The sequence below is a fragment of the Rattus norvegicus genome, chromosome 18, assembly GCF_036323735.1.
Source record: "Rattus norvegicus strain BN/NHsdMcwi chromosome 18, GRCr8, whole genome shotgun sequence".
Taxonomy (NCBI): domain Eukaryota; kingdom Metazoa; phylum Chordata; class Mammalia; order Rodentia; family Muridae; genus Rattus; species Rattus norvegicus.
This window is the reverse complement of record NC_086036.1, coordinates 54,586,126-54,612,675: the sequence shown is the minus strand read 5'-3', so window position 1 is coordinate 54,612,675 and position 26,550 is coordinate 54,586,126. Positions and strand designations below refer to the sequence as shown.

At 39.6% G+C, this 26,550-nt stretch overlaps 1 protein-coding gene across 2 annotated transcripts in view; it reads right to left on the bottom strand.

The window, feature by feature from the left end:
* Positions 1–26,550, bottom strand: part of Adamts19 (ADAM metallopeptidase with thrombospondin type 1 motif, 19) — a 183,828-nt gene that overhangs the window by 116,509 nt on the left and 40,769 nt on the right. For both annotated transcript variants that reach the window (NM_001108433.2, XM_063277481.1), the window contains 4 exon segments: positions 13,123–13,280; positions 14,003–14,086; positions 15,162–15,334; positions 24,583–24,748. In NM_001108433.2, coding sequence (NP_001101903.2) covers positions 13,123–13,280; positions 14,003–14,086; positions 15,162–15,334; positions 24,583–24,748 — 581 coding nt within the window.

Here is a 26,550-nt window from a genome sequence, read left to right as displayed (position 1 = left end):
TGGGGAAGAGAGCCTAGGGATTTAAGGATGGCATTATTCTGCCCATCGTGGCTTAACAGCTAAAAGTTAAACATTTATCACTGTTTTCCTAAAAAAAAGGAGCACAGAATGCTTTTAATTCAGTATCTTCTTTGTCTTTTCCTTTTTTTAAAATTGCATTTGTTTTTCATTTGTTTGGTTTTTGGTTTTGGTTTTGTTTGGTTTGTTTTCTGACGTAAAGTCTTGCTGTGTAGGTCTGTATGATGTAGTAGTGCTTGCATTGTAGCCCAGGCATACCTCAAACTTGTCACCACCTTCTTACTTCACACACCAACTGCAGGCTTTATAAATAAAATAAAAATACTCCAGTCCATTTAGGTTTGGATAATATCTATCACCTATTCGTTTGTCTTGTTGGAAATATGTTTATGTATTAGCAAGTCTATTTGTGTGTGTGGGTTCATATGTACAAGTAGATGAACATGCATGTGTATGGGCACGCATGTGGAAGTCAAAGATCAATTTCAGGAGTTGTTGCTTATTTATTTAGATACAAATTTAATTGGCCTGCCTGGGTATTCACCACATGCACTAAGCCGGCTGACCAGTGAGCACCAGGGATCACGCTGTGTCTGTCTCCACGGTGATGGCATCACATGTAGGCACTGTCATACTGGATTTGTCGTCTTGTATTCTGGGGCTCAGACTCGGGTTTCCATGACTACACAGCAGACATTTTACCAGCTTAGTGGTTTCCCTGGCATCCATCTTAATTTACGGGATCTCAAAATAGGTACCTTTGCAAACCACCAATGCTTGCTTCGAAATTTGCCCAACTGCTTAACAATCTCTTTTATCAGTTACAGCTGCCTTTTTAATTACTAGATAACACATCAGTGTTTATAAGTATAACAAAGTGAACCTTCATAGCAGGAGGTTGACCAAGTTTTGTTTCCTTCCTTTTCAAGATCCTCTATTTACTCCAAGTAGAAGGTTGACTAGTCTTATAGAATTTTCGTGGTCATTGTTCTTAAGACCTGGTCTCACTTGCTGGCCTCAAACTCACAAAGTTCCATCTGCCTCCAGAGTACTGGGATTAAAGGTGTGTGTTGTAGGCCTGGCTTTGAAGAGAAATTTTTAGGCTGGCGTTATTGAGTCACAGAACATAGAAGATATGATTTCATTTCTTTTCTCACTCACAAATATTAGCTAACATTTCCTCTTTTTGCTCTTCTTTCGTGCATTTTGTTTCTGGTAATTTATGATTTTTCTTGGGTAGCTCTTGAGTCCTAAGTAGGTGTGCTGAGGTACTGGTACCCTTTTTATTATCTTCTGTAATATTCTGGTTACTTTTCAAGTTTTAGGCTCTATGAACAGAGGAAAGTATCTCTGATAAAGGAAGATTATCTCTGACAGGCTTCCTACTCTGTCCCCTGGGGCATACGTTCATCAATTCTTCTCACTTCAGCAAACTCTTGACAGATTTTTATAATTCCAGGTCTTGCCCACTCTATTTAGCCTTTGTGAATGAAGCCGTCAGATTCACCATCTACCTCATTAACATTTTATTTATGTATATCTAATCAGATCCCAAACCAACAACTTGACATTTTAAGCATGAGCGCCATATTTATGTTATGTTCTATATTCACAGCAAGTGTTCTGTTTTCCTGGTACTTCAGTCATGTATCTGACATTTCTATTCTTCATCTTGTAAACATGATCATTTTATCATTGTCATTGTTTTTTATGGTATCACTCATTATTCTTCCATTGGGATCTCACAGTCAAAGACGATCCAGTTGTGCCTTTTGGAATTAATTATCAACTTGATCACCGGTTCTTTAATCGAGTTGGCTTTATATGGTATACATTGAGAGAGGGTCCTCCCTGGGCAGTTTTGAAGATATTTTTACTAAGTGATTAAATTTCAAGTGCAAATTCATGGAGTGTTGGTTGGGAGGCATTTTATTCCTATCCCATAATCATATGCTGTAGAGAGATCTTTTCTTGACAGCCTGTAGCTCTTGACTGACCTTTGACCACACACTTTCATGAAAGATCTAGATATCCATGAGTTATATCCATCTGTAACCATTTCATTTCTACTTCCTACTTTGCATCGCCTAGAAAGCTTTTCCCTGCATGGACCTTAAAAAAACAATCAAGAAGCAAGATGTACAGAAACCTTCAAAGGAAGCCATTCCAAGGTCAAAGTCTCTCCTGCATTTCCTCCTAAAGTTGCACCGATCCTTGATCTCTTTGTGTCTGGCTAATCTGTGCACATAGAGATGCTTCTCTAAGCGTTCTAAAATGGAACATTATCTGGTCACTAGACAACCACAGAATTAAACGGGATTAACTCAATCTGTGACCTGGCAGATAGAAATTAAGTGTCGTAACATGATAGATTTGTTTAAACAACAAATGCCAATATGCAGAGAAAAAAAGGATACATGCATGATTTTATTATATTTTATAACACGCCAAAACATTGATTAAACCCTTTAAAGGCTAATATTCATGTCTCAATAATGTGTTTTCATTGTGTCGATAAAAGTTGAATACTTCTTTTTGTGTTTTTTTTCCACTTTTTTATTTTAATATTTTATTCACTTTGCATCCTGATCTCAGCTCCCTCTCCCTCCTCTAGTCCCAGTCCCACGCTTACAAATCCTTCCCCCCGTTTCCCCCCAACTCTTTTTCTTAGAGAAGGGTAACTTTGTGACAGGCTATCATGTAGCCGATCTTGAGCCAGACTGGGACCACTCTCTGATTAGTCAGGCCGATGATTCTCCTGCTGCTCCCTCCTGAAGGCTGGGACTACAGCCGAGACTTCACCAGGAAGCTACTTAACTTTTAACACCTGTTCAAATGTCATTTTAATTCAAATGAATTTTAAATTATAAATGATTGCGAAACTGATGATTGAAACAAATTACTTTTCATTTAAAAGTTTAGAGTAAAACAAAATGTGTAATGATGGATAAAAAGTGGGATAGGGATAAATTATTTTAACATAAGATATCATGAAAATGTTCGTGGTTTTATCTCAGCAAATTTCTGACGAAAAATATTCTATGAAACAGAAACAAAACCAACTTTAATTGCAAGAGTCATCTGAAAGGGTTAAACTGGCATGAGACCATTCAAACTTTAAATATCTTTGTAACTCTAGGAGACATAATATGAAATCATTCATGCAATTACACCTAATATTACAATGCACTACAAATATATGAGTGTGGTAGCTTATCATATGGATTTTCCTGTAAAGAATTAAGAGGTCTTCTTCTTTAATTCCTTTGGTTGTCTTAGCTAAGATCCCTTTCCGATAACTCACTGGCATTCATCTAAGGTGGACTGAGGCTAACCGTTCCCCTAGTTTTGGTGGGATTTAGTACCACACCTTCATCCACTTCTGTTAGCCTTTATAACCTAAGAAACCTGTGCACAAAAGAGTCAGTCTTATCTGGCTACCATGGGTGTGGTCCACCCCCAACATGCAACCGACATACATGGACGTAAGATATGCTGTCTCCTAATTACTGCACTAATAATAGTGCAATGTTGAAGTGAGTCTGCAGAAATTTTAAGGTTTTTTTTCTCAATATACTATTGCTTTCATGCTGTTAAATCAGTAACAAGATAGTTAATTTTTTTTCCTGGATACTTAAGGTTGTAGAGTTTAGGATACAGGCTTTAAAGTCTGTTGTTCCAACTGAATGAATGTCTCAAAGTAAAATTAATTTTTAGTAATTTAAAAGAAATAAAGAAAAAGGAAAGAAACACCGAAGGGCTAAATAATCTGATCTCATGTCTGCCCTGAGAGTTTTTATGACTAGGATTTAGTTGCTAAGAAAAAGATCATTCTGAAAACACTGGGAAACCAGAAGGAAGTCCATGTAAGTCAGGGAAGATACAAAAATGTAGCTCATTCATGCTGCAGCTGCAGCTGAACTTCATTCAAAATAAAGTTGTAACAAACCCTTCAACGGACCAAGAAAGAAAAAAAGAAGGGAGGGAAGGGAGAGAGAGAGGGGGAGAGAGAGAGGGAGAGGGAGAGGGAGAGAGAGAAATAAAAAAGAAAGAAAGAAGGCAGGAAGGCAGGAAGGCAGGAAGGCAGGAAGGCAGGAAGGCAGGAAGGCAGGAAGGCAGGAAGGCAGGAGGGAAGGAAGGAAGGAAGGAAGGAAGGAAGGAAGGAAGGAAGGAAGGAGGGAAGAAAGGAAGGCAGGAAGGCAGGAAGGCAGGAAGGCAGGAAGGAAGGAAGGAAGGAAGGAAGGAAGGAAGGAGGGAAGGAAGGAAGGAAGGAAAGAAGGAAGGAAGGAAGGCAGGAAGGCAGGAAGGCAGGAAGGCAGGAAGGCAGGAAGGCAGGAAGGAAGGAAGGAAGGAAGGAAGGAAGGAAGGAAGGAGGGAGGGAGGGAAGGAAGGAAGGAAGGAAGGAGGGAAGGAAGGAAGGAGGGAAGGAAGGAAGGAAGGAAGGAAGGAAGGAAGGAAGGAGGGAAGGAGGGAAGGAAGGAAAAGAGGGAGGGAAGGGTGGAGGGAGGGAGGGAGGGAAAGGAGGGCGGGAAAGGAAGGGAGGGAGGGAGAAAAATAAACCAAAACCAAACAACAGCAACAACAAAAAAACCATCAGAAAACTTAAACTTGTACCTCTAGGCTTTCATCTGAAATCCTTATTTCTAGGGCTACAGTTTAGGAAGTGCCTTAAATTGGGTGTTTTCTTGACTGCCTTAGGTTAAATCTTAAAGCTGGATCCTCCTGCAGGATCTGTTCTACAGGGAACATCTTTTGTTACCACATATATTTCAGTCATTATATTCTAAGCATAAACTTCCAAACGGAAGTTGTTCCTCCATGTATTTGGGATGTCAACTGTTGTTGGAACAGTTCAGGTCTTTGGGCAGCCATGTTGTTGAAAGTTCCTGTGTGCAACTTCCATGTCATGTCTAGGAGAAACAAGCTCACAGCAGAAATCCTGTTCCTTTGTCTCTTACAATCCTTCCACCTCCTCTCCATGATGTCCCCTGAATCTTAGGTGAAGGGGTAGTGTTATGGATATATCAAATGGTTAATAAGGAGGAGGCCTTGTGAATCCGAGGGTTTGTAGAAAGTTATGTGGGAGGGAAAGAAAGGAAACACGGGCAGTTAATTAATTATCTGTTGATATGTGATGGTGCTTTAATTATAAAAACAAAAGGGAAATCATTGTTCATAAACTGAGCCGAGCTTTTTCAGAGTGTATAAAGTAAAGGCTATAGTAGCAGATTCCAAATCACTTTTAGTTATCTAACGTTAAGAGGGTGAAATTTCCATCATGTCCCTCTTCGGTGTCTTTCCTCGGGCCTGGTTCTTCAGTGATTGTGGACCTTGTAAAAGCATCTTTTTTTTTTTCCGGAGCTGGGGACCGAGCCCAGGGCCTTGCGCTCACTAGGCAAGCGCTCTATCGCTGAGCTAAATCCCCAACCCTGTAAAAGCATCTTAAGCATCCTAGGCTAGATCCATCTGGTGGTCAACCTAGACAGAGTCAGTGTCCACATTTCACACTGATTCCACATGATTGGCGAGCACAAACATATTTCCAAGAGCAAAGTGTATCGAGGGTGTGAATATGACTGTAGATGGGAGACGTTAGGAAAGGGTTGTGATGTGTACACAGTAGGTCAATGTCAAAACGCTCAGCATAGCTACCAAAATCTGTTTTTCACAGGCCTAACACCAACATGTACAGTCTGAGCAGTGCTTAAAGTAGAGGTGCAGCAGTGAGATCTATTTTTGTGCTTTGGTAAAGAGAAGACCTCTATATTCCAATAAAACAACTCATGTATTATGAGTTATTTATCTGGAGCTATGAAATCATAATAATAAAATGAAACAGGATTCTCCAGTCATAAAAATATGGTGCCCATTCACGTTTATGCTGACGATCAATGAGCAAGAAGCCTAAGGTGGTCTTGTATTAAATAACAGATAGTTCTATTTTTTTTCCATTGGGAGCAAACAAATAGAGAATGAAACACAGCAAATACTGTGGTGATGCAGCAAATTAAGGAATTAACCTCAGGGCCAGAGTCACGGAGTGTAAAGTATACTCAGATGTACAAAGAAAGAGTTTTATATGCTTTTTTTTCTAAGTATATAATGCATCATTGTCATGGCGTGCGAGGCTGCAACATGACAATTTGATTTACATAAACAAACAAAGGGGCTTCATCTATATGGAAACTGCATTATAAAACTATGACAGATGCATTGCTTATTATCAAGGGTACCGAAAGCCTTTGCAGAACCAATTTCTATTCACTTAGCAAAACAAAGAAATGAATAAAGCATGCTTTTTATACAGACCGTGCAAGGTCCCCTTCCCAGTCACTGGAGGTATCCATATTAAACCTGAAGACTGTATGACCAGCGGCATTTAACCTCACATGACTCTCGGATTCTTAGTCTTCACTGGTCAGAGATGTTTGTCCAGATGATCAAAGTAATGTATTACTAATTTCAAGATACTGCAAGATGTGTGTGTGTGAGTGTGTGTGTGTGAGTGTGAGTGTGAGTGTGTGTGTGTGTGTGTGTGTGTGTGTGTATGTGTGTGTGTATGATGAAGAATATAGATTTGTTTGCAGTTTAAACCTGTGTTCGCACAGATTGAAATTCTCCTTTTTGGATCCTGTTGACTTGATATTCATGAAGTTGGCCTCAGAGAATTTCATTACGTGAGTTTATGGAAATGATACTTTTAGTCTAAACTGAGAAGGCCAATAAATTTTGTCTAAGTTCTGACTTATATTGAAAAAAACATAGTCTTTAATTTCCAGGAATGAAGACGCATCTGAGAATGAATCTCATTGTAAAGTTTTACAGTGCCCTGGGATATACCTATAAATGATTCATTCAGAAATGATCCAGTGGCTTTTATTAAATCAAGATACTTTTGGCATCTCCGTCATATTAAATTTTCTATCTCACTTGCCAATGGCACTCACTTGAAATTGATTTTCAAAGGATTACAGATAAACCAAAATCATTTAAATAAATGTGAAAGTCAAAAAATGTTATGAAAATTAAATTTTAAATAAAATATTTTTGAGAGCCAGGGACTTAGGCTCTTTCTATAGTATCAGAGAGAAATGTGACAATTATGCTAAGAAATTTTAGAGTCAACAAAAGGGAGAAGCAGCCCTGTGTTCTTGTTACCATGAGCCTACAGCACTAGCTCAGCTTTAAACTATTTACTTCATTGTACCACACAGAACAATTTAACAAATGTATTACCTCAGAATGGTTCAAATGTTTAAGAACATTATGCATTTTAGCTAAGACCAAGATTAATCCCTAAGCCACAATTTCTCCCAGTGATGTGTCCGCATTGCACGCAACATTTAGCAATTGCCTAAGATGAACATTCAAAAGAATTAAGCTGACAAACACAGTCAAGAACACGGGATCACTGGTGATTAACTTTCCCCATAAATTAAAGGTCTGATTATCATTTTTAAGGACTTGTTATGGTTTGTTTTTCCCCATTTGGATGGTCATCATTATTATATCATATTTAGTAAGTGAAGCATTTCTCCAGATTACACAAAACCCTCATTTAAGTGTTCCTGACCAGATGGTTGAAAGTCATGTAGGACTAACACCTTCTCTTGAGTCCACTGGTCTTCACTGGTGTGAGGCATTACAGATGTGTGAGGGAGAAGAGTCAATTCCCTCCAAGGAACAGTTAGCGTATGTAAACCATGGACAGACAAACACCGTTAATTACTACTCTAAATGAGTATTGGCATGTGTTAAGCGTCATAGATAAAGATCCCACTACAGTCGCCCCCACAGAACCTCTGGACCCTCTCCCCATCCCAGGTCTCTGGCACCTCCTAGAGATTGTCTATCCCTACCTCCGATCTCCATTGTTTCTCCCCCGCTCTTCCTACACCTGAACACCCCCACACACATCCGTGCCCCTCCCCCTCCCTTCTTCTACCCAGTCCCCTTCTTCCATTGACCTCCAACATCTACTTTATTTCCCCTTCTGAGTAAGCTCCAACCATCCTACCTTGGTCGCTCCTTGTTCTTCGGCTTCTTTGGTTCTGTGGGTCTGTCGGTTATAGTGTGGGTACCTTGTACTTCATGGTTAATACTCACTCAGGCGTGGGTCTGGGTTACCTCACTCAGGATAATATGTTTCTAGTCCCATCCTTTTGCTTAGGCTCCTAGAAGTAGGGGATCCTGAAGCGGCCACTTTCTATGGCCAGGCATGACTCCCAGTGGAGGGATAAGGACATCAAGCCACCCACAAAACCTTTAACCCCAAAAGAGCAGAGTCTGAAGGAATGGCCAACCCATGACTGGCCCATCCTATAGGCTAACACCAATTCTGACATTACTAATGATACTCTGTTATGCTTGCAAAGAGGAACCTAGCATAACTGTCCTCTGAAAGGCTCCACCCAACAGCCAATGGAAAGAGATGTAGACTCACACCCAAACGTTAGATGGAGCTCAGGGAGTCTTATGGAAAAACTGTGAGAAGGACTGAAGGACCTGAATAGGATAGGGACTCCACAGGGAGAACAACAGAGTCAACTAACCTGGATCCCTGGGGGCTCCCAGAGACTGAATCACCAACTAAAGAGTGAGCACAGGCTGGACCTAGGTCCCTGCACATCTGTAGCCAATGAGCAGCTTGGTTGGCATGCAGGTCCCCCAACAACTGGAGCAGGGATTGTCCCTGAGCCTGTAGCCTGCCTGCCAGTGCATCCCGAACCCCTAAATGGTCAGCCTTGACTGGCCTAAGAGGGAGAGGATGTGCCTAGTCCTGCAGCAACTTGACTGGGGTAGGGGTAGGTAGGAAGTGACGCCCAGATGGGAGCTTCCCATTCTCAAAAGAGAAGGAGAAGTTGGAATGGGGGGAGGGCTTGCATGATGGTGTACCAGGTGGAGGGAAAGGGATGATATCAGGCTGTAAAGGGAATAAATAAATAAATAAATCAAATAATAATTTTAAAAAAGAGCCTGTAGGCTGAAGTGACAAATATGTGGTCTTTTCCAGCTTCTGACACAGAATGTGTTCTCTACTTGTTGGCATTTTGCCCGTCCAAAGTCAACAGTCTAACATCTTCCCGTCCCATGAACCTGCCATCTCATATAACACAAGGAACCCTGCATATACTATTAAATTCAGGATCTGGATTTGGAGAAGTTACCTGAGGTCTTGCAAGCAAATCCAAGAGTTATTTCTTTACAAAATATGCAATAATAACAATCAGCCGGCCTATAGCTTTTTTCTAAGGACATTGATTTCCAACTTTACTAAATAATTTACATTGAACTAGATTATTCCCCCAATTCTATTCGTTTACAAGGTCTGATATTTGGAACACAATAAAAGAAAGTAGAATAACCCCTTAACATTCTGGAATGGTAAATTATACAATCTGCAATGGCCTGGAGTATATGTCAAAGGCATTCTCATAATTAAAGTCATAAAATTAATTACAGAGTCAAAAGGACAATTCTCTGTCTGTGGGGTCGTGGACCAGGTGGAATTAATGTGTGCAGATGCCGCCTATTTTGAATGGATGGAAAACTGAAAAAGAGCACAAGGGAACTTCTTCACCTGCCCCTTAAAATGGTGTTAACTTCACATAAACTCTTCAAGAGGGAGATAATTTTGAAAGAAAGAGAAAAGAAAAAAGAAAGAGAAAGACAGGCAGGAAGGAAGGGAGGGAGGGAGGAAAGGAAGGAAAGAAGGAAAGAAGGAAGGAAGGAAGGAGGGAAGGAAGGAAGGAAGGAAGGAAGGAAGGAAGGAAGGAAGGAAGGGAAGGAAAAGGGAAAAGACTAGTAAATGTTAACTTGTACTGGGAAGAGAAAGAAGCCGGCATGGATGGAACAGCTACTGTAGCCGTAGCTGGCCTGAAACAATGGAAAGTGGTCAAGATAACATCCAGAACTTCGTCCTCATGTTTCCCCACATCTAAGAGCAAAAAGTTCTTTCATTCATTTAAGCAAGGGGGTCAGAGGCTTCAATTCACAATTAAGTATGAAAACTCTGGTAATGGTGATGATAGTTTTAAAATGGTAACAACCGAATTCTGGATAATGTGTCTCTCGGAGGTATTCCTCGGAAAGGGGTGTGGACTCTGTAGCTAATGAAAACAGACATGAAATAAGAAAGAATAATGAAATATGAGAATCAAGAAGGTAAGAGCGATGATTTTCTAAATGCTGGATTATGATCTTACATTCATTTCTGGGCTTGATGAAGACTTCTTAATCAAATGGACACCTAAAAATAGATCCGTTCACGTGTCCATAGCTCGGGGATTTGTCATCAGCATCAATGTTCAAGAATGTGTTCTCAGCAATGCTTGTATTTTGTTGTTAAATATGTCAAATTTGTTCTGGGGTATTTGGTACATGAAGGCTTCATCTACAAGCAAACTTGTAGTCCGACGTGGTTAGTTTTGTTTTTTAGTATGGTTTTTATCTTTTTAAATATTTACTAGTTCCTGGAGAGAGTTGTGCAATGGGTTTGGGTCATCCTGTCCCCTCCCCCAAGGCTCTTTCCAGATCCACCTCACTGCTTACCACCTGCATTTTGTCACAGCAACAGAAAGATGAATAACACAGCAGCAACTTCTTGTTTTGTTCTCATTACTGCTATTTTGTATTTAAGGAGTCAATTCTCCACACGTTCAGGGTGTTTTATTTCCTCTGTTCTACACAGTTGTACCTTTCATATTTCAGTCCATGGACCTGCACTGATTAGTATACCTCAGTTGTTAAGGAATGCTGTCTTTCATTTTTCATAATGTAGTCCTAAATAACTTGTCTTCTTCTTATTCAATCATATTGGTGCGTTTATTAAGAATTGTTGTTCGGGATAGTGTAAGTCTATTTCCAGACAGCTTACTTTAAAGGTCTTCTACTACTGTCAAGGTTTTCTCTACATTTCGTTTAAAGGTGTGTGTGTGTGTGTGTGTGTGTGTATGTGTGTGTGTGTTTGCGTGTGTGTGTGTTTGTGTGTGTATGTGTATGTGTATATGTGTGTATGTGTGTGTATGTGTGTGTGTGTATGTGTGTGTATGTGTGTGTGTGTATGTGTGTGTATGTATGTGTATGTGTGTATGTATGTGTGTATGTGTGTGTATGCGTGTGTGTATGTGTGTATGTGTGTATATGTGTGTGTATGCGTGTGTATATGTGTGTATGTGTGTATGTATGTGTATGTGTGTGTATGTATGTTTGTGTATGTGTGTGTATGTGTGTGTATGTATGTATGTGTATGTGTGTGTATGTGTGTGTATGTATGTATGTGTGTGTATGTGTGTGTATGTATGTGTGTATGTGTGTGTATGTGTGTGTATGTGTGTGTATGTGTGTGTATGTGTGTGTATGTGTGTGTGTCTATGTGTGTGTATGTGTGTGTATGCATGTGTGTGTATGTGTGTGTGAGTGTGTATGTGTATATGTGTGTGTATGTGTATGTGTATATGTGTGTGTATGTGTATATGTGTGTGTATGTGTGTGTATGTGTGTATGTGTGTATGTGTATGTATATGTGTGTGTATGCGTGTGTATGTGTGTATGTGTATGTGTGTGTATGTGTGTATGGCTATGTGTATGTGTGTGTATGCGTGTGTATGTGTGTATGTGTATGTGTATGTGTGTGTATGCGTGTGTATGTGTGTATATGTGTGTGTATGTGTGTGTGTGTTCTATTGCTGCAGAGAGACACCATGACCAAACAACCTTTTAAAAGAAGGAGCTTGGGGAGCTTTGCTTGCTTTTTGTTTTGTTTCTGTCTTCCAAGCCTCCCATGGAGGATCTACCAAAAATCTGAAAGGATTCCCAATCCCCCTGTAAATGGGGAGAACTCAGTCTCCACTGAACATCAAGGAGTGTGCTCAGTCAGAACAGATCCTTCTGCGTGTCCACTCTGATGAGCACAGCCTTTGTGTTTTTCTTAGGTAAACACTGAGAGTTATGAAAAGGTATGACTAAATTGCCACCCAGCTATTTCCATCTCTTTAAAAATCTGAACTCCATGGTAATAACACTGTGGGAAACTTGGGACAGGCTCAATCTACACAGAGGACAAGCACACCACACTTCCTGGCACCTTTTCCTGCACAGTGCCCTGTTCTCTGGTAGTCACAGAAACACTCCAGTGATCTACCCAGATCCTGGCTGTTCTATCACTCGAGAAATTGTCCTCAAAGAGCTGGGCTAGCTGTAGGGCTTCCCTAGTAGATTTTCCTTCTACTAGGGATTATACTCCAATGACTTCAAACTGTTGGCACTTAAACTTTCCAGTTTCGTGGCTGCTTAGCACAGAAGTCCGGTGCCAGTTACATGCACTCACTCAGCGAAAGTCTACACATGTTCTTCCATACAGTTTTTCTTTATGAAAAGTTTATTAAGAATTGTTGGATATAATTGATCAGAAACTATCACTAATTACATGGGTTTATTTCAGAGAAATCATAGCGCTGCCACTGATATGATATGAAATTTTGATAAATTTGCTGACCTAAAATTAAATCACTGCCATATGATGACTTCTTGTCCATTTTCATTAGCTCTTGACGAGGAGCAAAAGAAACTCACTGACAATTAATACAGAGAACAGACACAGGACATACTGTCGCACGCTGTTCTCCATTTTCAAAGCTACGAACTCTCCTTCCTCCCGCATTACAAATGTTTATGCTAAGTACATTCACAAAGCAACTCACAGTTAATTAGCCAGAGATACAACAGAAAGTCTTTCCTCCGCTGGGCCCCGTTACAAGTTACTGAACTCTCCTTACAAAGCTACTTCGTACGGCGACAGCTAAAACATACAGTATATGCTCTAAGTACTTACTTAATTTCTACCAAATTTCTCCTTAGCTTTAAGGTACTCATCAGTGGCTATATCTTTCATATCAGTGGTTGTGAGTGATTTATTTTCATTAACTAACAAATGTTTTGTCAACAGTATCCACACAACAGGAAGCTTTAATGATAAATGGATGGAGAAGACTAGAATCATCATGCCAAGAAATCCTAGAACAAAAGCTTTGGACTGGGGAGGAAGGAATTTGCAGCAGAGAAGCTGAATTAAGGACGTGACTTAATTGGCTTTGGCAATGTTACCTTGTTATTAGAATAGCAGCATCCACAGAAGCAACATCTTCTCCCCAGCTCGTCGACATCTCTAAATGGATATCGTTCTTCCTGCCAAACTCTTCATGTTGCCACTTACAGAAACTCTCCAGCATTTTCTCTCCATGGTGCCCAATATACAGATCTGCCTGCAACAGAGGTCCCTCTCATTTTTTTCCAAAAGATTACTATCAGATACACCTAATTAATGAATCAATTCATTAATCCTAGGGCAACTTCCCGAATGACTACTGCCAACTGCTGAATGTGGCGTTAATTAGAACAGGTTGGGCAATCGGTCTTCATTTAACCTGGGCTCAAGCAAAACACAACACGAAACAAACAAAGCTGAGCGTTGCGAAGGTGTCATGGCATAGCCTGTGCAGAGTTATCATGAAAATCGAAGAGTCCTAACGAAATATTTAAACCTCTGATCTTTTAGGCTTGGAAAATAGATTATTCTGCAACTTATGCAGAGATCTGATATCTAATTAGTGCTTTTTCATTAGCCAGAGTGATGCATAAACTGCTCTTCATTTCTGTTGCAATCCAGATAAGAAAATAAACCCCTTCAACACATATGTCTAAATAATGGAAGAAAGCTGTCTTCTAAAATAACTTAAAATTACATTTTGGAAAGTTAGACTTTGTTGTTAGCATCCTTGGAAACTAAGAACATTCCATTTTTCAAATAAAATCGAGGGATTAACCCAAACCAAAGGCCAGTTTTATGTATACTTTGAGTGATTCAGTGGATATTTTTGGATTTTTAAGGCAATAAAAGAATATTCCTAAAATACTCCTCACTTAAAAGTTCCTGAGTGCAATTTCCCACCCACTTAATCGAATTAAAATCTCAAAACTTTCTTACTGGTGTTTCGTGGAGAAGGATGAGCTTTATCACACGAAGGTTGACCTGCACGCCCAGACTCTTGTGTTGGAAAAGGTTAAAAACCTAAAAGCAAATAAAAATTGGAACTCTGAAATTAAATGAAAGCGGTTCATTTTTGTTCAAGTCCAAACATAGAAAAAAAAATCTCAACTTAGTATAAATACCTTCTTTTAAAAGTTGATAGGCAACAGGACGTTTTAATGTTTCTTAGTTTTTAATGTATCTTTTTAACTTAAAATGATTTAATATGTATTATAAAGCATATGTCTAACACAGCAAAATCGCACTTCTACAGATGAGGCTAAAGGCTGGCTCAGGCCAAGGACAGCAGAGTCTTGGAATGCAGATGAAGACTGGCAGAAAGATGGGACTGAAGTCAGACAAACTGTCCCCTGGGGGAGAGGTCAAGTGACAGTAAACTGTGTTCTCAGTTAATAGCTCTGTTTACATTTCCGTGAAAGCCACTGCTCATTAGCATTTCCTGGTTCAGAAAGTTCAGCCAGTAAAATATGTCACAGGATTGCTGTGTTGATAATCATCCCCTGCGCTCTAGATACAAAGTGTTTTCTCCATCCCAGAAGTTGACCATCATCTTTCCCTTCCTGGGAATCACTCTGTTTAAATTGTATCTAGTACATCTTAGGTACTACTCATCCTGTGGAATCACACTTGTTCTTTAAAATTGCATACTTGCTTGAGTTAAGTGGGTTTTGACATTCACTTTTATTCCACCCTATAATCATTCCATCCCATTGGTGGGAAAACCAGGCACATAAACCAGTACAACAGTATTGCTAATAATATAAACAAGGTCGCAAAAGGACAGAAAATAAAGGCTGAAGCAGAGAAAGGAAAGGAGGAAAAATAGAAATGAACAGTTTCACATCTCAAAATTAACAACAAAGTTATTAAGATAAAGCAACATATGGAAAGCCATTTGCTATATCATTAGCAATTCATCCGTTTGATGTGTCTAGGATATCAAATTGCTATCTCTATTCATATTAATCAAAGAAAGGGATAAGTTAATTTTCAGAGAAAATGAGGTCTATGTTCAATGTCCAAAAAGAAGTCCTTTAGGCTGGATTCTATTTAGAGTTTCGTTGACAACCTTTCATGCCTCTTAAGGTTCACCTACCATATTTAGGATAGTCAGAATGAATCTCCTAGCTGCGTCTGCTCCGTGGTAGGAAACCATTGCAGGGTCTGCAACTACTACAGTCTCGATGTTGTAATCCTGGGGTAATTTGTAGGAATACCGTTTTTCTCGTCTGTTTTCTGCTAATTTTTTAGACCTTGGTCTTCCTTTATCTGCAATAGAGAAGTGAACTTTTCAGTATGTCTATTAAAGTCATCATTCGTGAAAGAAATCAAGACCAAGCAAAATCCTACAAGACGTAACCTCAGAGGTCTGTGGACTGGTGTTTGGATGAAAAGCTTTGCTGTATTAAGGTACTTTTGCCTTCCAGGCCTCCTCAATTTCCCCTCCTGTAAAGTGAACTTTAAATACCATCTTCTTCCTAAGGTTCCTGACCACGTATGCAAGTAAAATTTCTAACAAAGCAGCTACATCAAACATAATAAACAAAAAATGTTAGTGATTTTTTTTAACCCTATTGACAAAAGAAAGGCCTACTTGTAAAGAAAAAAAATGTACCCAAAACAACTGCTTTGCGCATCCTGGGGAAATGGCTCTAATTAATAAATCATTGTAAATGAGATGCAAGGCTTTGATTCCAACTTATAGGGAGTGAAATAAAAGTTAGACTTCAAGGTAATCAGGATCCCTTAAATGTTCCTGGACTAGAGTGGCAACTGAAAACGTGACACTTTTATAAGGATGACCACGAAATATTAACCATTACTTTTTATAAAATCATGCCACAGACAGAGTGAAAAGAATGCACCCAAACGGGAGACATTTGCCCTGTATTTCCAGACTATATAAACAAAGAGAAATTCCAATTCAATTAAAAAAAACCAAACTGAAACATAGACAACAGGCTTGAATAGTTGTTGGTCAAAACGTAAAACCTCTGAGGGACTAATTTATGTACAGGAAGAGCCTCAACCAAGTGTTTCAATGTGAAACCACAAGGCTGAATGGAAAAGAGTCAAAATCCGTATAATGAGTAAAATGAAAGAGACATGACCGTGAATGCTCACAGGAATGCTCATAGGGTGGAAAATCTCCAGCCACATGGTGTGGTGTTTTTTCAAAACGGTTACATATATCAAAGAAAATGGCTGATTGGAATTTTGGTGTCTGTCCTCACATTTTCAAAGATTTTTATTGATATCACAATCAACAATCCAAGAGACGCTGGTCATCAACTGGAAAGAAACACTCTGAGAAATGGATTTTCATGGTCTACTAACATGAAACTGTGCGTACACAATGATCGTGTCTCAAACACCCCCATCAGAGAAAGGACAAACCATGGGCCAGTCATTCGGAATAACAGCGTCCTTAAAAGTTCACATGACCGTCTACGTTTTAGCCTATTTACTTAATGAGACCAGTGGAACACCAGATAGAATGGAAAGAAAACAACTGCTATAAAATGAAATGTATGGAGGGAGGAGGTGCAATATGCTTCTGTACTGTGTGAAGATTGTCCTTCTGTTATTCATGTGTTGATTCCCCTGTCCCCCTATTTGGATGCAATCTGGACAAGCCATTGCAATGCTTATTCTGGGAATCTCAGGTCTTGATGCTTATAGACATTGCTCCCCATTTATTCTCTTATTATCAGTAAAAACTGACCAGTCAATAACTGAGCAGAAGGGACGATAGGTTGTGAATTCTGCCAGCCAGGTGAAGGAGAGAGAGGGAGGGAGGGACGGGAGGAGGGAGGGAAGGAGGGTGGCAAGGAAGGGAAGGGGCGATCCACAATGAGGAAGTGATCCAGGAGTGAAACCCAGAGAGACAGACCAACAATAAATGCAAGTAGCTCTTGGATTTTGACTGGGAGGTAGCCAGGTTACTTCAGAGGATTGGAATAGATTATTAGAGTAGATTACTAACTGCCCAGTTACTGTATTGTAATGCTTATTAAATAAATCTTATAGCCTCTGTCTCATTCATTTGGGAGCTGTCTAGGGATAAAGAAAAACTGTCACTTTAAAACTGCTATTACAGGGGACTCTCAAAAACCATGCTATACTGCAAAGAGAATAAGCCAGTGATAAAAGAATAGGTAGATTGAGACTGTCTGTGGACTGGCAAGTCCTGGAGATAGAAATCAAGGTATTGATCATAAGGGAGGAATGTACCCAACTGAGATGTATGACTGGTTCAGTTATCAGTTGTCACATCTGTCACAATGAAAGCAAAACTCTAAACTGATGTTGTCTCCTTCACACAAAGCGTGTTCCTTGTTGTCCAATATTTTCTATATTTCTTTACCGCAACTTGTGGACTCTCTGGAAATGTGAAGAAAACCTTTTGGTTGAACTGGAAGTGTTCCCTGGATGTCTAAGCTTGCTGGGGTTTGGGAGTGTGCTCTCGTCTTTACCATTCATCATACTGGTTTATAGCAAACCGTTTTACTCACACGAGGTGCCTTGACTGCAGCTTGATTGGCTTGATCTTACTAACCACTTGTTCTACTGCTAATATTTGTCAGTTTCAGGATTCATTTCCATCTTGGATTATTTGACCTCCAGGTCTCCTCTAGTCTACCTTCTAGACACTCGAGTCAGACTTGAGATCTAAGACGAAATGATGGCAAGACAACAGCTACTGAGCTCTCTGCCTTCAGCTATCACATAATTACTCTTTCGTTTTCCTTGTAATAAGAGAAATTTAAATATCTACTTAATAAAATGAGTTTTATCCAAATATCATATGAAAGTCAGTTGACAAATGCAAGTATTATGAAAACAAAAACAAATAATGCTCTTTATGTTCTGGAAGTGAACGTGGCAACATCCCAAGAAGCCATGCAAAGTGGCAAGAAAAAAAGTGGGTGCGTGAGGGGTTGCATACTTAGCTCAGTGGTAGAGCACTTGCGAAGCCCTGGGTTCAGTCCTCAGCTCTGAAAAAAAAAAGTGTGTGTGTGTGTGTGTGTGTGTGTGTGTGTGTGTGTGTGTGTGTGTGTGTAAGAGAACCTGTTGATAAGATTAGATTTTATGCAATCAGAATAGTTCTAGAAAAGAATTCCAAAGTTCTGAGGATCAAAGTCCAAAGAATGGACAGGAAGAGAAATTGAGTTCAATAGTGTTTTCTGGTCTAGGACACTTAAAAATTGACTGTGTGGTTTTTCCGTGCTGTAAATTATACCTATAGCTATAGATTCCAACCTTCCTTATAGCAAGGAACATTCCTTCAAGCTTATTTATGAAGTGACTTACCTTGTCAGAGTGAAGCCCTAATAAATGTGTCGCGAGAAGCCATGCATGTGCTCACATTTAACCACTCTTGGCCTGAATAGAAATGAGAAACTGCACGCTCTGTGTAGCATTCATTCACTACAGCCGTAAAATGAACATGGACGCACACAGTGACTAAAAGACACTGCTTCTGTTTGAACAGCCACATTTTTATCGGCTTGTGGTTACCCTTTCATTGGTCTTAGAAAGGGTGCGTAGCAAAGACAATTGTATTTAGGTATCTACTCTCATCCCTGCAACACCACCACTCCTAACTCTTGGCGGGTTTGTGACTGTCCAACCAGAAGCATGGTTCAACCTGATGTTCAACCATGTGACAATCCAGCAAAATGTTCAAGGGCAGAGTATGGGGAGAGTTGGTTTTGATGACTATAAGGTCATCGTGAAAACAAAATTACTTGTCTTTCTTTCTCTTGGTTCCATCCCAGTGAGACATCCAGACAAACTGGAGTGGGTTCAGGTACATATTACAGGGGATAATACTGGGGTAAGGCATGGAAAGCAGTAAGGGGGGCAGAGAATGTGGGAACACTAGATGGTGTCTCAGAGCAGACTTACTATCTTGCCCCAGCTCTCTGAAAATTTCTGAATTATACCCTGTTGGAGACAGAAACACTATCTCATTCAAACTACTATAATTTACTATGGCAACTTAGAGCCTCCCTGGAAATATTAGCATAGTCTCTTACTGCCCTCAAAAGGATGTCCCTTGTGAAGTGAATTATTCATTACAAACTCTCATATCTATAACTTGTTCTACTCTCTTGGCATATGTATCCCTCACCACACAAAGAGCTCCAAAAGAGGACAGAGTGTTTCCCTCACATAAAATAAACTCTCCACATTTTTAGGAATTACCGGAGTATACAGAAATCTGCTTTCGTGGCCTACAGGTAGCACTGTGAGAAATTTTAGGGGTTCTGAATATTAAAGGTGAGTATAGCCAGATGTCAATTCATCTTTTAACAAGCTCCCTTCCCACTGAGCCAAGAATTCTAGCTTGTCCTAAGACAGCAGATTTTCATGTAGCATTTTAAAACTTTATAACTTTGAGTCAACAGAGCAGCTAGACCGTTCCTTTCTTCTACTCATTACCCAAGGGTCACTCTTTCCATCAGTACTGGTTTTCTCATTGTTAGGAAGCTGTGTGCTACAGTTTTAGCTTTGACTCTCCTTTCAAAGGAGATGTCCTATTACTGACTACAAAGAAAAGCCATTCAGCCATGGCTGGCATTTCTATTCTACTTGATTTTACTCCTGGGCTTATAATCAGAAGAGGGATTAAAATAATGCTGTTTCTCAATTTAAAATGTCAACAATTACCATAAAAGATGGTTATTTAAGGGCTTCCAGAAACTTTCTAGAATTGACAATAAGTCAACTTCAGGTGAGAAAAAGGGCATAATTAGTGTTAAAATTAAATTTAAGATGTAAGGAACAGAAAGGGTGGTATTGACCTATTATAAAGTATAAGAGGATTTCTACACCAGCTTTTAAATAAAAAGTTAACATTATAGCTATGAACCCAATTTTAACTGTGAATAAAATGTAGCCTCTGTCCATAGCTTCAGCTTTAGGCTTATGAAGACAAACATCAGAGCTGGAAGTCCAGGGCAGACGCAGAAATGGGGATGAATTTGGAGATAAGTGGTGTTGAGTCTAACCAGTCAATTTGAATTCTATCACCTTCATTAAGGAAATGAAATTCCATATGCAAAGCAAACATGGCATCCTGGGAAATGTCTACATAGCAGTAAGTAAATATAGAAAGCACTTAAAAGGGACAGAGAAGCAAGAGAATCCGAGAGATAGAAACAGGAAGTGGGGGCTGAACATAGGCAAAGAGGGTTCCTTCCCTGTGCTGACTGGAGATAGATTACTTACTATCACCAACAGCGAGAGCCCCAATACGCCAGCTTCCGCTTCCTCTGTTCCTTTTTTTTTTTTTTTGCAGGTTATCTGTAAGTGGACTATCTGGAATATTCTATGTTTCTTAGTCATATCAAGACTCTCTCTCATACAACCTAACCATTGTGTGTGAAAGTTATGCATACTGAAGGAATCTTTTTTATTATATTGGTCCGTTTGATGTTGTCACTGTCTGCAACTCTGCTCCACACATTGCTCATTTCCTAAACCTTCAGACCATTTTCTGCCCATGTGCAGGTGGCCATACACACAACCGCTGCAGCACATTTCCCATAAGAGGAGGAATTCAATAATATAGAGAAAAATATAGAGTGTGTGTCACCCTGAACATCTGCCCACACTGACAGTCATCACAGCCATGCTGGACAGAGTATAGAAAGTTATTCAATATGGCCTGGTTGAGTTGTCTGTAGATTCGGACTTTCGTTTTCAACCCCATAAATGCCCAGGTTCTCTTACAACGTACTAGGCATGCTAGCATTCTCCAATGCTAAACTTTATAAATTGACAATGTAGGGCTGGGGAGGTGGCTCAGCAGTTAAGAGCACTAGATGCTCTTCCAAAGGACCCAGGTTCATTTCCAGCACTCACATGGCAGCTCATAGCTAACTGTAACTCCAGTTCCAGGGATCTGGCTACCTCATGCAGAAATATATGCAGGCAAAACACCAATGCACATAAAAATAAATAAAACCTTTAGATAGATAGATAGATAGATAGATAGATAGATAGATAGATAGATAGATAGATAGATAGATAGATAGATAGGCAGGCAGGCAGGCAGGCAGGCAGGCAGGCAGGCAGGCAGGCAGGCAGGCAGGCAGGCAGGCAGGCAGGCAGACAGACAGACAGGCAGGTAGGTAGATGATAAATAGATAGGTAGATAGATAGATAGACAGACAGACAGATAGTCAGACAGTGAAGATGAGAGAGAGAATGTGTGTGTGTCACTTGCAGAGCACATGAGTGTCATCATGATCCAGTGCTCAACTACTTTTCTAGGACCGTATATCCTCAAACACAGACATGTGGCTTCAGTCCCCTTAGCTAATGCTTTCTCAGGACTTTACGCTTTCCTACATTTTGCTTCTTCTGTCCAAATTGCCCTTGCTCCATTAACATTCAAAAACTGTGCACACATTTTTTTTTCATTTTTCCATGTAAGCACATTCGATTCTGAGAAGAGCTTTGAGGCCCAGGTATCCTGTTCCCACCTTGCATGGACCTTTAGAGAAGTAAGCTCCCCGAGCTCACATGGTGATGTGAACTCAGGCAGCCTGGCTCCTCATTGTCTTAGCTCGTGCACAGCATTCCTGCTGCCCAGGTCCCCCCACCCCACCCCCAACTTTAAGAAATCTTATGAACTCAGATTCTCAGCACACTTATCACTATAGAATATAATTTTTTGATAGACTCATTTGTAAAACAATATCTTAGTCACCTCTTAGAAATAGGAATTTTCTCAGCTCTACAACATTGTGAGTTACGTAGTTGCTTTCCACAGCACTGATACAGAAGATAGATATAAAATTATAAATTTCACTGAATACTAATCTGTGGGTGACTAAAGGCGATTCTCAAACCTGATGCCTCTTGACTTTAGACTCTTCTATCCTCCTCTCTTTTACATTATATCTCAGGCAAGCTGTTAAAGACAGATCAAGAGTCTGATCCACAGCAATGACCAGCCAGCCGAGCAAGACATTCACAAGGGTACAGTAGTGACATTTATTTCTTGGGGGTAAACTACAGCTGTCTAATTGAACATAAGGAACGCTCGATAGGATGGAATCCGTTCCTAATACAATAATCCATGCCAACTACCAATGACAGATGAGCCAAGACTCTTGAGATTGCCACTTCCCGAAAGCAGTCCACTTCCCAGCCGCACTCCAGAGGTCCTCACGCCAAAGACGGGTAGAGCTTTCGCCTTTTAGTAAAGAAGCTCCTTTTGGCAGCAGATGACACACACTACAGAAAGCCACAACTGGTTAAAAAGCAGAGCTCAACTGACCGTGTGATGCTCAGACATAATTAATGCATTTACACAACCCCTATACCTATGGCTGAGCATATACTGTGAACCACGTGAAAAAAAATGTACATTGAGAGGCCCAGGATGATACCTCCCCCACCTCTCTCTGTCTCTCTCTCTTTCTCTCTCTCTCTCTCTCTCTCTCTCTCTCTCTCTCTCTCTGTGTGTGTGTGTGTGTGTGTGTGTGTGTGTGTGTGTGTGTGTGTGTAAAAAGATCAGACCATGAAGTTGAGGTGGCAATTTGGACAGAGTGGAAAGGAGACAGCAACATGTAGAAATTATATAAATAGAATAGTAAGAAAGTGTCTGTGAAAAAATAATTAATATAATCAGCACAAGACACATAATCCATAATCCACATATGACATTTGCATGAGGGAAAGCGGCAAGATGAGGGAAAGAGACCAAGCTGAAATAAATCTATTTTGTAAGAATACTGTGACATTCTCCAGGCCTATGTCATGTGATTGTGCTAATGTGTAGGCTTGGAGTAGAAAGTAAAATGTAGCTGTGAATACAGTGCATAGAAAGAAAATAAATACACTTCATATGTAGCTAATTTTAAAATGCTTTCCAAACACAGAGCTCCCCATTCTAGGTAAGCCCAACCAGTCATATGATTGCTGACAGCTTTCTGTCCTTGCACGCAAGTGTTTTGTCCAAATAGGTCAATATATTATGCATATTATATGTACTATGTAATGTATATCAGGAACATTGTGAAGAATGTTTGCCAAGTATGAATCATGTGTTTATGCGTTATTAACCTATTGAAATCAAGGACGCTCTAAACTCTGGGCCTCAGTGAACAATGGCACACAAAACCTGCACTGTGTTCTTTGTTAATGTGAGTAATTAAAGGCTGGAGCTCATCTGGGTGCTGGAGTTAAATGGTACAGATTCTCAGGATTATTTAGACAAAGCAAACTTCCTCAACAGGCTATCGCAAAATTACCGCTGCTATTGTGTTTAGTTTCAAACACTAAACGCGTTCTTTGGTCCTCAATGCTATAACTTTTGTTCTGCTCTGCCCTCCTTTTGAATTAGCAGGTCCTAAAATAGGGACGAGGCTTGGTCTTCTGCAACATGTTCTTATCTTGTACAATGAACCAGATATTAACCATCTCACCAAACCACTGAAGATCTTTTTCATATGTGATATGAATTTTCATAAAACAAACCTGCTCCACAAAGTATTTCATATTTTCTCCTAAAACTGAATGAGTACCCTAGAGAGCTGTGGTCTCTGCAAATATTACTCACTCTCACACTTCATAAACCTAGCCTCAAATACCATAGTCGATTTTAGAATTTATATCCTGTACATTAACTACATTAACACTTAAATTTGAACCCATAAGTCTAATTTTAAACTCATTACACTGGAAATCCTTCTTAAACTCGTATCTTCTCACTTTGTAATAAAAAACATTTCTCAACTTACTGCAATGTCCACATTAAATGTCTAAGGGGCCTGCTTGGGGCAATTTTTATTCCGATGTTGGCTGTGGTGCCATTCAGTACAGTTTCTATTCTTGCAAATGTGACAGATTTCTGCCTAAAAGGTCACAGGAGAGTAAACAAACGAAGAAAACCACATTACTATACCTGTGATGCCACAGATTAAACATGATGGGACATTGAGGGCTAGAATGTTTATGAGTTCTAAAAGGTCCTATATTGAAAGTATACATTTTTTATTTTCCTTCCTGGTCTGCTGCTCAAATTCCAAGATGGTGTTTAATGGGTTTAAAAAGAAAACAGGACACTTCTACTCAGGGTAGAGCAAAATCTCCATAGTTCTCCTGGAGGTGGATTAGTAAGGCTTTGAGCTCACAGTATTCACTCAGAAGGCTGGAACTCCTTCAGTCATTTCTAATGTGCAATGGGAAAACGTCAGGAAGACTTCCCGGTTCAAGAACATGGCAGGGTAGGTCCTATGCCGGTCTTTGAAGAACTTTCAAACTCTCATCTTTTGGTATTGAAATACACAGTGCCGCATCAAAACACCAACTAGTAAACCTAATGTATCTAACTGTGATTGAGCAAATTGGATTCCTTTTTAATAATAAATAAATCAAGAGACAGGGGAGGTTGAGTGCACATCCGGAGAGGTGGGTATGGATAGACGGGGGAGGCAATGTTTCCAAGAATTCACTTCGTAGTGCACACTGAGTTCAATCTTCTCAGGAAGAGTTACCTGAAATGACACCACAGTGGTGGCGGTGAGCAGCAGACTTCTCTGTGACTCTTTCTTCTGAGGACCTTTTCTGCCTGTATAAACGGTGTGGGTGACCTATTATGGCCATTGTATCATTGAATGGCTCGATGAATATGAAGTCCTCATTGAGTTGTATAAAGCCCATCTGGAACACATAACACACACACATACACACAAAAAAGAAAGATACTTAAGAAATACTGTCAAGAAATTGCTTTTCAGATTCCACACCCACACTCTGTTTTCTTTAACAAATGTGCACACGAACTCCTTGCAAAGCTATTTTTGCAACCCCACTAGGAAGCCAGCCACCTTCTCATAGTATGACTTCATCTCGATGCACTTACTGCACCAGTATGAACTCCATTTAGTTAATCTGAGCCTGTGTGGGTGGGAGGCAAGACGCCAGCAACAGATGCACAGTAAAAATCCTGGAATGTTAAAGACTGACTTTGAGAGACCCATGGGGTCACTAACATGAACAACATGTCCAGCGACAGCAGGCAGTTTTTAATTGCAGGCACCACACAGTCCAACTTCTTGACAACCTCAACTTAGTGAAGTAATCCATGTAAAATACTGAGGCAAATGACGGCACACAGCATCAAAATTAACATAGACGATGTCTCAAACTCTGCACGAAACCCTTAAGAAACTTTTCACAATGAATCCGAACGTCAGCACCTCACGTTCAAGCGCAAATTTCATGTCACAGGATTTTAGACTTACCTGATTGGGCCTGTAAACGTAAACACTGTAAAATGTAGTTGGGATCAATACAAATGAACAGTTTGTATTTTTGTTATACGGGCACTTGTGTTCCCGTCTTGAACTATAAACTGCATTGTAACTAATACCCAACACAGAACTGTCAGAAGTGGTTCTCTTCAATATTTATTATTTAAGTCTATAACCCAAGCTATAAATAACATATTTAACAATGTTAACATTTTAGCATGCAATTTTTATAGAAATAACTTTCCTGAAATATTCTATTTATATAATGTTTTTAATTCAACTACATATAACTATGTGAAATGGATAGCTTGTTTTGCTTGGTGCACATATTCAGTAGCATAATAATTTCTTCAGAAAGAGTAATGTTTCCAAACAGAAAATTAATAAAAACTACATTGGTTCTGGAAAAAAAAAAGCTGCATTTTCCTTAGGAGACCATGTGCTATTTTAAAATATTCATGGCCTTTTCCCTAGTAGATAACAAAACATCGACTACATATAAATTAGTTAACAAATAATATGTGACTCAGTAATTAAGGGCTTGTATCTACTCTCTCCATTTTTGCAGCGAATAACTTCAAATGTAATTTTTGCTTCATTATTAGAGGGCATGAAATGTTCTATTAAGAAACACAAAGTGATAAGTATATACTACTCCATTTTATTCTTTATCAAATTCCCACTGCAAGATACTCCAGAGTAAATAAAAGTCTAATCAGTTTTGAGTTATTCAAACGATTAATAAAATTCTGAAGAATTATTATACAGTTGTTTTCTCCTCAATCCAGATTTACCACCCCGAAAACGCTGAGTAATTTTTTATTTAATAAGTCTTTAGAATGGTATGTGTGTATATTAAAAAATGTCTACACACATTTTTTCATTTGAATTTTAAAGTAATTACATGGACTCTTAAAATTTTTTTCCCTTGTCATTTTGATGATAAAAAAAGAGAGTACAAAATAAAACTACCCAAGTTAATACATATTAAAGATCTAGGCACCTATACAAATGAGACTAGGTGGTGTGAATTAGGAATTGATGGGCATGATGAGGTGGGGTAGTGCTATGCTTGGGTCCTAGGTTGGTGTAGCATCCTGATTCACTCATGCTTTCAGCCAGCATGTAACCGATGTATGAGTCATGGTGTTACACATCTCACCCAAACGTGCCAAGTTCACTTAAATTCTGAGTTCATAATCTAAGACA